This window comes from Protomyctophum bolini, assembly GCF_963924005.1.
Source record: "Protomyctophum bolini genome assembly, chromosome: 12".
Taxonomy (NCBI): domain Eukaryota; kingdom Metazoa; phylum Chordata; class Actinopteri; order Myctophiformes; family Myctophidae; genus Protomyctophum; species Protomyctophum bolini.
The window spans coordinates 41,807,482-41,820,969 of NC_137873.1; the positions used below are offsets into that span (position 1 = coordinate 41,807,482).

The 13,488-nt window shown below is 43.5% G+C and overlaps 1 protein-coding gene across 2 annotated transcripts; it reads right to left on the bottom strand.

The window, feature by feature from the left end:
* Positions 1-8: 8 nt before the first annotated feature.
* dars2 (aspartyl-tRNA synthetase 2, mitochondrial) lies at positions 9-10,681 on the bottom strand. Of its 2 annotated transcripts, none has more exons than XM_080778839.1 (12): positions 10,289-10,681; positions 9,602-9,701; positions 9,372-9,438; positions 7,841-8,560; positions 7,410-7,517; positions 6,196-6,258; positions 5,749-5,898; positions 4,906-5,124; positions 2,455-2,565; positions 1,142-1,217; positions 877-995; positions 9-550 (listed from the first exon to the last, which is right to left on the bottom strand). In XM_080778839.1, exons 1-12 carry the CDS (start codon positions 10,464-10,466, stop codon positions 443-445), a joined length of 2,019 nt encoding a protein of 672 aa, XP_080634965.1. In that variant the 5' UTR covers positions 10,467-10,681; the 3' UTR covers positions 9-442. The 2 variants fall into 2 exon arrangements, with proteins under 2 accessions (XP_080634965.1, XP_080634964.1); XM_080778838.1 differs by having other exon boundaries at positions 5,746-5,898.
* Positions 10,682-13,488: the final 2,807 nt, after the last annotated feature.

The window sequence follows — 13,488 nt, forward strand, 5'->3', positions numbered from 1 at the left end:
GACAGCTGTAGTTTAGCAGTTCATACCGAACATCCATGATGGTCAAAGGCTAGCATGAGAAAAAAAAAAAACACGTTTCCTACGACACGAGGAAAGAGTTGTACCACGATTAGATCCTTGAAAGGCTCCAACGTCACAGACGGGATCCTAAAGAAAGTGGCTCATGAATGGCAAAATAACACCATAAACAGCCAATCTACAAAGCTCACAATGCGTCACATTGTGAGCTTGTAGTTGTAGATTGGGTGTTTTGTTTGGGATAACGCAGGCTTTATTGATGATGAAAGGCAGGTAGCCGGTGTACTGTCAGCTCTCCGTCAGTATAGCAGAGCTGCTCAGCCGTAGAGGTCGTGCAGGCGCAGCAGAAACTGCCCAAGCCCACGGTACTCTTCTGCTCAGTGCCTCTTCTCCGACATCCAGACTCGTGCCATCACTCTCCCGTTCACTTCACTTCCTCTCCCCCTCCTCCTCCTCCTCCTCCTCCTCCTCCTCCTCCTTCGTTCCTGGCTGCCGGCCGGGTGACAGAGATGTGATAAGGTCTCAGGTCCTCCTGCGATCAATTTTGACAGGACATTTTTTATTTTAGTCATAGTCTTTTGAATACAACTTAATTCAGTTTTAGTCATACATTTGTCATCTGAAATGTTTTAGTGTTAGTCTCTAGTCTGTAGTCTCTAGTAAATGTCATGCTATTTTAGTCGACTAAAATGTATTTTGGCGGACCTTGATGTCGTCATAATGGCTGATTTTACACTTGGTTGCATGCTGAAAATAGTGGATCTACAAGCTCACAACACAATGTGAAGAGAAAAAAAAAAATTCGTTTTGTCGACGAACATTTTTCATCACAGTCTTAGTCAACAAAACCAACACTACCTGCGACACGTAGTCGGGGGCCTGGCTCATGAGGTCGTGACCCCGGGAGGACTTGGGGAAGGCGATGACATCTCGGATGCTGGGGGCCCCCACCAGGATGGAAACCAGGCGGTCAAGGCCTTAAAATGGAGGGTTGACAGTCCATTACATGCATGCATGCAGTTAAGATAAGATACAATTTGTTATTGATATATTTGCTGTAAGGCCGAAATCTCGTATGTTCAAACTGTTATTTTTCAGGATATGGAAAAAACCTTATGCCTACCGAGAGCAATTCCTCCATGTGGGGGCGCCCCTGAGCCAAGAGCTTCTAGTAAGTGTGAGAGGAGAGAGGGGTCCTCCTGCAAAACAAGCACACAAAAGTGTCACATTAGCTTTCACTGGCATTCGAACAATTCAGAAATATCTTAATGATTGTTTTAGGTCAATGTGGGCTATATAATATGCACACAGAATACTGTAACTCTTCCTACTTTCGGACCACTTCCCTACTTCCTTCACAGGTGTTAATTAACCCATTCTGAACGGGAACCCATTTTGGTGTTAGCATCATGTTATGCTTTAGCTATTGAAAAATAGCAGATCTACAAGCTCATAGCGCGCCACCGAGTGGCGCGCTTACGAGCTTGTAGGTCTGCTATTTTTTGAAAAATCGAAGAACGACTGACATTTTTAGAATCTGATCTCAGGTCAGAATGGGTTAATCAGATCAGTGTGTGTCCAGTGGAAAGCTCGTATGAATCTGATCTCAGGTCAGAATGGGTTAATGCTCTTTTCCATTAATTGTGCAGTGGTTCTCAAACATTAAATGTCAAGGACCCCCCTAACACTGAGAGTTAAGGCTCATTCATAGTCTGGATTTTCGGTGGTGAGGTGACCACCGCTCCGGTGGTGAGGTGACCACCGCTCCGGTGGTGAGGTGACCACCGCTCCGGTGGTGAGGTGACCACCGCTCCGGTGGTGAGGTGACCACCGGAGCTGAAATAACCTTGAGCGGTGGTGAGTAAAAACAGAGAGAAGGGCTGGGGCGGAGTTTTTGGTTCTTAGTCCATGAGCCAGAGCTCCAAAATTGGAACATTAATTATAAACTGAGTGTAGCAAAACCACACCTATTAGATTGTTATCACCGTCACACTTCCCCAAATTGAGTACTTACACGAAGAGAATGATTTATTTATGTAAATGAGGCATTATGTAGAACAATATGCAAAATAATATGAAAAAGCTACTACTGTGGAAGGGTTATCGTGTATTAATTTATGTGTATTGATCCTATAAACAATTTAATATACAGTAGGTCTAGTTTTTCCCACCAATTTTGGAGCTCTGGCTCATGGACCAAGAACCAAGAAGAACTGAACCGGTTCCCATTGGGAACAAACCGGTCTTTGAGACCCACTGGGGTAGCAGAGTACTGTTTCCAGTGAGCCAACATGCACAATAGCAGCACCCCGACTCTGTTTGACAGAGCCTTCGTTAGTGTCATTGGCAACACCTGTGAAAGAAGTAGGGAAGGGGCCCCAAGTTCTTTCCAAAAGCGTGTACATCACAGAGCCATTTAGAATTCTTTTCGCTGACCTTGAGGATGTCCTGGAGGACGTAGAGCTGTTCGGAGGCCTTGTGGATGCGGATAGACCCTCCTCCGACCTCACAGCCATTCAACACCAGGTCGTAGTGCTGGCCACGCACCTGGACATGAGCACGCACACGCACGCACGCACGCACGCACGCACACACACACACACACACACACACACACACACACACACACACACACACACACACACACACACACACACACACACACACACACACACACACACACACACACACACACACACACACACACACACACACACACACACACACACACACACACACACACACACACACACACACACACACACACACACACACACACACACACACACACACACACACACACACTATTTCCGTTTCACGAAAGAAAAATAAATACATTACATTTTTTATTTCCTTTTCTAAGCAACAAGCTATATATGCTTAGATGTTTTCTATTTATATTAGGATAAATCTGCGCGACTGTAAAGACGGAATCAATTAATCTATAATAATCTCTCCAAAGATGAATATTGAATCATGTAATATATATGCAACAGGAGAAAACTAAAGTGAACTTGTAATTTAGATCACAAAGGGGAAATAAAATAAAAAGTTTAATAAAACATTTTGGACAATTTGTGAAAACGTTTCACGTTTTCTGAAATGTTGCCCAAAACTGGGACACCAGGGTCAATGTGGGCAGAAAGCACCACAGTAAATACAAGCTCTCCTGTACATAGTGTAGCAGTGGGCATGGTTTTGTGGTTCCACTGAAACTGTTCACTGCCTGTCATGTCTCCTCCCCCCCGTGGCATAGTCATCATCAGATGTTCATAGATTTCAGGAAAAAGAAATCGTGTCCCCTCCCCCCCCTCTTCATCAATGGGGAAGAGGTGGATAGAGTTTCCTCCTTCCGGTTCCTAGGGACCACCATCCATGAGTCCTTATCATGGGATCTTAACACCAGTCTCATAATAGGTAAATCACACCAGCGTCTCTATTTGCTGCGGCAGCTTAAGAAGTTCAAAGTCAGCCAAGCAGCCATGACTCACTTCTATAGGGCCACTATTGAAAGTGTTCTCACCTTCTCCATGCTTGTCTGGTTTGGTCACACAACCTCTCAAGACAAATCAAAGCTGGAAAGAGTAGTACGTCGCGCATCAAAAAACATAGGATGCAGCCTCCCTACACTTTCCTCACTCTATTCCACCAGAATAATTAGGAAGGCAAATAAAATCATTGCAGACAACTCCCATCCTGCACATCACCTCTTCAATCTCCTCCCATCAGGCAGGAGATATAGAAGTATCCAGAGCTCCACATGTCGCTTCAGGGATAGCACTTACCCAGTAGCCATTAGACATCTGAACTCCTAGTACAGTATATGCATATAGCACTTTAAAAAAAACTGAATGTAATTTCATATGCTGCTGGTTTCTGTATTGTACTGTCCTTCTTGTTTGTGTATATGTTTGAGTATGAACCAAGACAAATTCCTATCAACTTGTTGACATGGCAAATAAATTATTGAATCTTGAATCTTGAATCTTGAATCATTTTTCGACCGCGGTCGAGATCATGGATTTCACAATGCCACGCCAGACTTCCCGGTCCTTCATTACCATCCCCAGTTCCTGCTTACTGATGCATGTGTCCCTATAGCGATGACATCAGGGTACGACAATTTTATACCTCTGGTCTGCTTTGAGGCAGGACTCCAGAGAAGAAGGGAAGATATAACCTCATTGTCAGCTCTGTAGCAGACAGTGGCCGGCAAACTGTGTTCTTCTGAATTGGACTAGTGAAGAAACACGGGGAAGGTTGCCGTATATTAGATCAGTCGATGGGTGGACTAGTGAAGAAACACGGGGAAGGTTGCCGTATATTAGATCAGTCGATGGGTGGCTCTTCCAAGACAGATTTTGCGCTCTCATTAGAAGGCGGGTGTAAGTGCCATCCAACCGTTTCTCTTGTTTCTTTGAAAGTGTCCATGTCTCGGAGCCATAGAGTAGAATTGGCTAAACGGTCGTCCTAAATATTTTTACTTTTAACATTACTTACTTACTAAGCTGGGATGACCAGATCTCATGCATGTCATATTGCAGGCCGACCAGGCCATACCCTTCCTATAGTTTGAAAGTCCTTTTGGGAAGAAGATATATATGAACCCAAATACATGTACCGGTAGTCATCAACCTGTTTCAGAGGAGTGTTGTTAAGTGTTTTTATAATGTGGCATAGTGGCATACGCCCAAGTTCATAGTCACGCTGGAATGATAAATGCCGAAAGTCTCAGTGATGCGTACGGGCGTGCACCGCATTGATGAACGAGGGCCTAAAGGTGGTTTGCACACTGGGTGCGTTTTTCAGGAAAACCCGATGGAGAAACGCAGCTAAAAATCAGAAGAACGCGCTCAGTGTGTGGGGACCCTAAGTGTGCGTCGTCACCTTGCGCGGCTGCGTGTAGAGTAGCGCTGCGTCATCGGGGACCGGAGCGGTGAACGGGTGGTGGGCCGACTCCAGCCGCTCCGGCTCCTCCTCTTTGGGCAGGAACAGCGGGAAGTCCACCACCCACAGGAAGTGGAACGACGCGGGGTCCCGGACCGGAACGCCGCCCGACTCCAGGAGCTCCGCGCACTGCAGGCGCAGCTTGCCCAACAATGGCCGCTGCGTGGGAGCAGAAAGGGTGAGGTGAGGGGGAAGAGGAACAGGAGGGAGGAGGAACATTCATAGAGGGAAGAGGAGAACCATCTTACTCCCCTGTTCTACTGTTAACCCATCAAGTTTCTATGTCAGTCGTTTTTCGATTTTTTCTAAAATAGCAGACCTACAAGCTCATAGCGCTCCACTCGGTGGCGCGCTATGAGTTTGTAGATCTGCTATTTTTCAATAGCTAAAGCATAACATAGTTCGAACACCAAAAAGGGTTCTCGCCCAAAATGGGTTAATAATAGTGTCAGCTACTGTAGGATAAAGGGGAGATTAATGTCTCTTTTCGACTACAAACTAATGTATATGTATTTCATGGGTTCTGGATTTGTTTCCATGGTTTCAGATAATGGTTCTCAGAACCTGCCCAGCTCAGGAGCTACAGTAGTGCTAACTGCTAACCCATTCTGGGAACCCGGAACTCAGATCTTGTGCTTCCAATTTTTAAATGGTGTCTTACTAATATTCAGTCTTGCATACCGGAAAATAGCCCATGCATACCACAGTGTCCACTCCAGTGTACATACCACAGTGTCCACTCCAGTGTACATACCACAGTGTCCACTCCAGTGTACATACCACAGTGTCCAGTGTACTGGCTGATATTAGCAGCAGGTCCCCTGGTTTGGCTCCAGTGCTTGTTAGCAGATTCTCTGTGGCTGTGATGGACAGCAGCTTACTGAGGGCAGACTTCAGTGTCCCGTCTGTCTTCACCAACACTGTGCTCAACTCCTACACACACACACACACACACACACACACACACACACACACACACACACACACACACACACACACACACACACACACACACACACACACACGCACAGATATAATGTGGTAGAGTAAGTATCCAACGATAGACATTATTAACCTTTCTAAACAAAATATGTTGTATATTTATGGAACATAGCCTACTGTGAAGCTGAAGTTAACCTAACGTTGCTACTACAGGGAAAACATGCACATATGATTCTTTTTTGATAAAGAGATGTGAGATGTGACAATAACGTAGGACCTTGAACCTACCTGACCAAACTGAGTCTTAGCCACTTGCTTCAGCATCTCCAGATCTTTGCCTTTGAAATGTTTCTGGAAGTGAAACAGAAGAGACACCATTTAGCATATTAGTCCTTTTTTATCTCATAATAACGTTCTCGTTAAAACATCCGACTATAATATATAGATGGCTGTTTTCGATGTGGCACCCGCATCGAGGCACACATACCAGTAAGACGCCTGAGGGCGAGAAGCGACCTCGCCCTGAAGGGTGAGGTCGTGTGCACTGGCCATATATGGAGTGTATCTTGAGTGTACAGGGTGGGATGAGGTCAGATCAAGTTATGGAATGTCAGCTCCATATATGGAGCTCTGAGGGTGGCAGCAGGGGGCAGTGTATTTAATGTACAGGGCCCAGGTAGGGCCTTAATTTTCGTCGCTTTGGCATGGGATGAACTTTGACCAATAAATTACAATGACCTGGGCACCATATATGGGGGCTGATGTCACTATGACCTGGGCACCTGAGCTCGTCTAGGGTGACCAGGGGGCTGATGTCACGATAATCCGGAAGCTTGACTGGGGTGAGTGATGGGGATTTGAGTTAGGAGACGTCACAGAGTGACGTGGATTGTGGGTTAGGTGTCAAAAACCCAAGGTTTCGTAGTTAACTGTGACCTCTGGTCGCAAGCAATTATGACAGCACTATTATATTGCTATCATTATGGCTGAACAGCGTTCATGTAACTATCTAATGCAGTGGTTTTCAACCAGTGGTCCGGGGACCACTAGTGGTCCTTGAAGGGGATCCAGGTGGTCCCCAGCTGAATGATGGAGTTGGTAACCAAATGGACCCTTTGGATCTTTATCACTTGAGAGAGTAAAATGAAACCAAATGGACCCCTCAACAGTTACATTATTGTTAAACATCTGCGTTACTTTAATTTAGGCTACAAGAAGTCTACACAATGCAACGTTTGTTTGCCTGTTATCTCTCCTAATGTGGTACCATTAGGAGAGATAACAGGCAAACAAACATTGAATCATTAAATCAGTACAGCATGGAATTCTGGACAAAATATTCTTTAGTTTTGGGTCAGAGAGGCTAAATGTCATCAAATGGTGGTCTGAGGCTCAAATACCCAATAAATAATGGGCTTTGATATGAAAAGGGTTGAGAACCACTGATCTAATGCATTGCAGACCAACAGTGTTCAATGTTACAGGACATGTCTCTACCGTACCCATCCATCAGGGACACGGATGGCCTGGATGGAGCCTCCTGGTTGGCTGAGAGACGATTTGAGGAACTCTATCTCTGTGCTCTGGAACACATGGCTGATGTCCACCAGCTGCATGGACAGAGAGAGAGAGAGAGAGAGAGAGAGAGAGAGACAGAGAGAGAGAGAGAGAGAGAGAGACAGAGACAGAGAGAGAGAGAGAGAGAGAGAGACACAGAGAGACAGAGAGAGAGACAGACAGAGAGAGGCAGAGGGACATACAGAAAATAATATAAACATGGAGTCATAGTAATGTGTATGAATGTTGGCTATTGGCTCCCATGAAGTCATGGCCTCCCATGACTAAACCACATGCACCCTAGCATGCGTATTCTTGGAATGCAATGTATTTCTCTCTCTCTGATAAACGTGCGCGCGCGCACGCACGCACACACCTTCATGTCGAATCTCGTGTCAGGCTTGTCCACGCCATAGTCCCTCATGGCCGCTTCATACGTCATGGTCTGGAAGGGAGTGCTGAGGGGGTGTTTGTCTGAAGGCCAGGAGGACTGCAACAGGCCCTCCACCAGGGTCATGATATCCGACTGCTTCACAAATGACATCTCTATGTCCACCTGTGTGAACTCTGGCTGTCTGTCCGGCTTGGAACCCTCATCTCGATAACACCGAGCCAACTGGAAGTACCTGTCCATCCCACCCACCATGAGCAGCTGTTTAAACTGCTGCGGGCTCTGTGGCAGTGAGTAGAACCGACCAGGCTCTCTGGACGGAACCACAAATTCCTTGGCTCCCCCTGGCGTCCTTTTGAACAAGGTAGGAGTTTCCACTTCCACGAAACCATGTGTATTGCAAAGGTATTCCCTCATCTTCATCACCAGCTGAGACCTGAGTCTGAGGTTGTACTGCATCTGGGAGGAGCGCAGGTCCAGGTAACGATACTGCATCCGCAAAGACTCCGATTTTTTGACTTTGTCTTTGATTTCAAAAGGCAGCGGAATGCAGACATTAAGAACCTCCACACTGTCAGCCCGAACTTCAATTGCTCCTGTAGGCATCCCCTCATTTTCCTGTCCGTCCGGTCTCCGTCTGACTGTCCCTGTAACCTTGACCACAGACTCCAACGTGAGGTTACACAGTGTGGCTTTCACCTCGGTCTGGAGAGGAAAACAAAACGAGATGCACACACACACACACCGACTGGATAAAAAACAAACTGTACATGAGTGTTGTTTTAGTTGTTTTCAACCAGTGGTCCGGTGACCACCAGAGGTCCCCAGCAATATGATGGAGAGTTGGTACCCAAAATGCAACCTAATAGATCATTAACTCTTGAGTGTAAAATGAAACCAAATGGACCCATAAGGTTCCATTTTGCGCTTTCAAGAGTTACATTATTGTTAAACATCGGCATTACTCAATTTACAAGAAGTCTACACAATGAGAATGTAGAAGAGTTGTTATTTGTATTAGCGTTAGCCTGTTATCACTCCTAATGGTACATCAATACAGCATGGAATTGTGGACACAATCTTAACGCCAACACAATTTTCGAAGTTTTGGGTCTGATATGATATGTCTCATCAAATGGGGGTCCGTGGCTCAAATGCCAAATAAAGAATGGGCCTTGTCGCCTTTATATGAAAGGTTGTTTAAGTTGACAAAAACAATGTTTGATAGGCCAAGTCCTAATATGGGATTTATGAAACAGCGCGAAAGCAACTCCTACTAGCGTTGTGTTTCATAAACAATTATGACAATATGATGTTTTGCTAGCCATACGACCAACCAGTCGATCTTCCATACCAGCTGCTATGGAATATGGAATCCAACTGACTGAAATCAGACGTGGCGGCTGAAAACATTGATCCATGTGTCAACCATGTTGGGTTTAAAGATGATTCAAAATATAGATCATTTATGGTGATTGCATAGTGTTGTGTTTCAATGTCTTCACAGCACACTTACCTCGTCCTGTGGAATGAGAACCTGTGTCAAGCCACTGAAATCGCGCAGGATGACAAACAGGTCATGTCTGGTTGAGACAAAAAAAAAGTGAATTGTTAAAAATACAAATAATAATGAACCGGCTACTGCCTGGACAACCACAAAGGGAAATCACCAAGCGAATGTCCTTCCTCTTTTTGATTTGAAAATGCATAGAAAATAGAGTAGTATTCTCTGCAATACTTGAATACCTGAGGTACTGGACCCAGCCACACAGGACGACAGTTTCTCCTAAATGTTCCGGTCTGAGTTCCCCACAGAGGTGAGTCCTCGATGACAGACTACTGGGACCTGGACATACAATATGTAGGTATATTTAGATGACAGACTACTGGGACCTGGACATACAATATGTAGGTATATTTAGATGACAGACTACTGGGACCTGGACATACAATATGTAGGTATATTTAGATGACAGACTACTGGGACCTGGACATACAATATGTAGGTATATTTAGATGACAGACTACTGGGACCTGGACATACAATATGTAGGTATATTTATTTACACAACTTAAATAGTAGTCTTTGACACTATACCAAAATGAGACACCGACCACTGTGGTTAAAAATAGTCAACAAAAAAAAAAGCACAAAAAGTACTCTATTTGCACAGCTCAAATCCTCAATGCGAAGTAGTAGTATTACTCAAGTTAATTTTGAACTCCTGACTTTTTCTTGTAACAGAGTTTTTGTACATTTTTTTATACATGTTTTAAGTAAGAAATCAATGTAGGCTACTTTTCCACCCACCACTGTCACTTTTAGTAGTGGGTGGGACTCAGGTAGTAGCAGCAGAAGTACAAACGTAAGGAGTTACACTCTCCACTCCCCAGACAGCTACATTAACAGTCAGTCTGTATACTGTACAATACCTGTAAACGAGGACGCAAACCGCTTGTTTGTCCTGATGTTTGTCTCACTCGTCTCAACCAGCAGACTTCGCCTGACAGCCGACACGCAACAGCATCGTGGGTGTGTGCGCGCGTGCACTCTACACGCCGCCGCGCGCACGGCTCTGTGCAGCAGCAGCAGGGCTCTGGTAGTCATCATGGTCAGTCAGACAGTCAGTCAACCAGCCAGGAAGGAACTACCATGTAACCTTCATAATAAATAACAACCACACGTACACACATATATAGCTGAATTAAGCTTAATGTTTCCCGGCAAGTCAGTCCATGTGGTAGAGCTTTGTATAATGTCATTAGAGTCGTTTCATACCGCACAACTCAATCAATGGAGGCTAACAAGGAGGCTAACATCAGTTGCATCTTAACGCACATTAGACTAGTGTAAAAAGATCTCGCATGGACTACAGTGGTGCTTGTTTATTCGATGCTTTATTGGCGGTTGGCAAACCGGTTTAGAGGTTTATTACCGCCACCGTCTGGATTGGAGTAGAGTGAGTGTGGATGATGTCGGTAACCACTAACCTGCAGGCTTTTCAGTATGTTAAAGGAGCTATAACATAAAATTCAACTTTTTCAATTTCTTTTGTATTTTTAGGGCTCCCATATGTGTTTTCTATCCCCACAAATAACCAATTTTGAACAATCAGGCTTTCATATCATATCAGGTGCTTTAATAGAAATTGCTCTCAGGAACAGCTCAACTGATTTTGGTCTCATCGAGTCATCGTGATGTCATCAATGTCACCCTACTTAGTATAAATCCTCCTTCTTCAGTCTTCAGTTCCAAATTTGCATTTCCACTTTGTTTACAATGTCCACCATTGTTGATTTTCCAAGCTGGCATGGAATGGAAACAAGCCTAGTTTTATCTAGCATCAGTATTATAATGACTGAATTATTAAATAATCTGCATATCAGCACCCCCACCAACTCAGGACATTGTGGTACTGCAGCTAAAACTGCTTTCAAAGTCCAGAAAGAAATGGCCTGGTTATATCAAAGTGGTGATTGAGGCTCAAACCATTAGAAATAAGTTTGATGGACATAGACAATATGATATTAAATATTAAAAGCAGTTTTAAAATGCATGTTATTTGCGCTTTAAAGGTATTGAAGGTAGATTCTGCATGGGGAATTGAGATCGGTGGAGATTCCTGATTGGGCTTTTTTTTTTATCTCTAGAGAAGAGCTGATCCTTTTATACAATAGCCTGCCCTACTGTCGTCGATGTCAGAGTGATGTCAGAGTGATGTCAGAGTGATGTCAGAGATGCAGTGGTGAAAAGTAACTTTACGTGAGTATTTCCAATTTACAATATTTTACTTGTACTACTACATCTTAGAGACAAATAAGCCTATTGTACGTGTACTTATACTTGTAGTTATAGTTACTTGATTAATTTACAATACATTAACCACATCGGGCCATTTGAAAATACATGGACATTATGACTGGACATGGTGGTGAGGTGACCACTGATAATGCTTGCTTCGGCTAGGTGGAGTCTGAGGGCAGAGGGCTCCATTTTCGTCACCACTAAACTACTATTAATTTTAGTCGGACATTCAATATTTAGTCAAACAAAATGTAACACAACAAAAGTGGAGCTACAGTAAAATAAAATGTCTGTTGTCAGTGTTGTGGAACATTCGGTTGTTGTGGCATTCCAAATACTTCTGTTTCCATATCCATAGTGAGTTCATGTGTCAGTTTCATCACGTGTATTTAGTCACTGATTCACTCTGGGGAATATTGAAGTAATATTGCAATATTCCCCAGAGATTCTCTGCCTTTTTTTCTTTTTTTTTTTTTACTAATTTGCAAAACATTTTTGAATAGTTAAAATGGCAAGTCTACAAACTCACAACGTGTCAATAGATTGGCTAGTTGAACTATTAAAAATGTTTTTTGAATAATTTTGAAATGACACATGAACTCACTATGGATATATGGAAACAAAAGTATTTGGAATGCCACAACAACAGACTTTTTATTTTACAGTAGCTCCACTTTTGTTGTTACATTTTGTTTGACTAAATATTTAATGTCCGACTCAAATTAATAGTAGTTCTGAATATGGATGGAAAATGTACCACATCATCTCCCACAATGTAACTCTCAGAGTGTATAATTTACTGTTTACAGAAGTTTGATGAATTACTGTACACCACATCCACTTTGAGAAGCCATTGATTGACGTGCTTAGAGTCTATGAATATCTAATATGGCCTATCTATCTATTTGTCTATATATTTATTATCTGCTGGTTTTAAGCAACACAATAGAACGGTACCTCCCCTCCCTGGCCACAGGGTGGCGCTGTGGAGCTGAATTTCGGAGTGAGTGAGGCAAACACATAATTTGCATATTGATAAAATATTTGAATCCGTTTTTCTCTCATTGCAGTTTTTGACAAAGTTATTATTTCTGATTAAATTACAGACAACACCAAAAGCATCCATCCTTCCCCCAAACAAATATAGGCTACAAACCTTATTGTTAATGACTTAAGTTTAATTCACATTTGAATATGTCATAGTATGCATATTGATATTTGATAAATGATGTTGTATTTAAAGCAGCACTATGTCACTTTTTTTTAAATAATAAAATCTAATGTTGAATCTTGTAGCCTATAATACATTCAATTGGGGTGGTTATATTTTGTCCCCCTGCTCTTCTAACACATTTGGGGGGCGGCAGTGGCTCAGGGGTAGAGTGCCTGGATGGGAACCGCAAGGTTGCCAGTTCAAACCCGGGCTCCCCCAGAGTTACTGTCGAAGTGTCCTTGAGCAAGACACTGAACCCCTAATTGCTCCCGATGTGCTAGTTGGTGCCTTGCATGGTTTCCGCTGCCATCGGTGTATGAATGGGTGAATGTAATGCACAATCTATGTAAAGCGCCTTGGATAAAGGCGCTATATAAATGCACCATTTACCATTTACCATTTTATTTAGATAGTGATTCGTGTCTGAGGTCATGTCTCACCTAGGCACAGGATATGACAAAACAAAGGTTTATCCCCTGAGCAAGCAGGCAGATTATATTAGCTCAATGGTGAACATGTTAGCACGTGCTCATGAAACGGGGTTCGAATGTGGGGGGGGGGAAAGAGGAAAGTTACAGTGAGATTTAAAAGTCATGCGGTTTTATGTTCTGCTCT

Bases quoted from the DNA above. Each gene is read 5' to 3' on its own strand.
- dars2 (XM_080778838.1), bottom strand. From the start codon at position 10,466: ATGATGACTACCAGAGCCCTGCTGCTGCTGCACAGAGCCGTGCGCGCG. The intron at 9,439-9,601 runs GTATTCAAGTAT...TGTCTCAACCAG, and splicing joins GGCTGGGTCCAGTACCTCAG to ACATGACCTGTTTGTCATCC. The intron at 2,566-4,905 runs GTGACGACGCAC...GCTCATGTCCAG, and splicing joins TCTACACGCAGCCGCGCAAG to GTGCGTGGCCAGCACTACGA.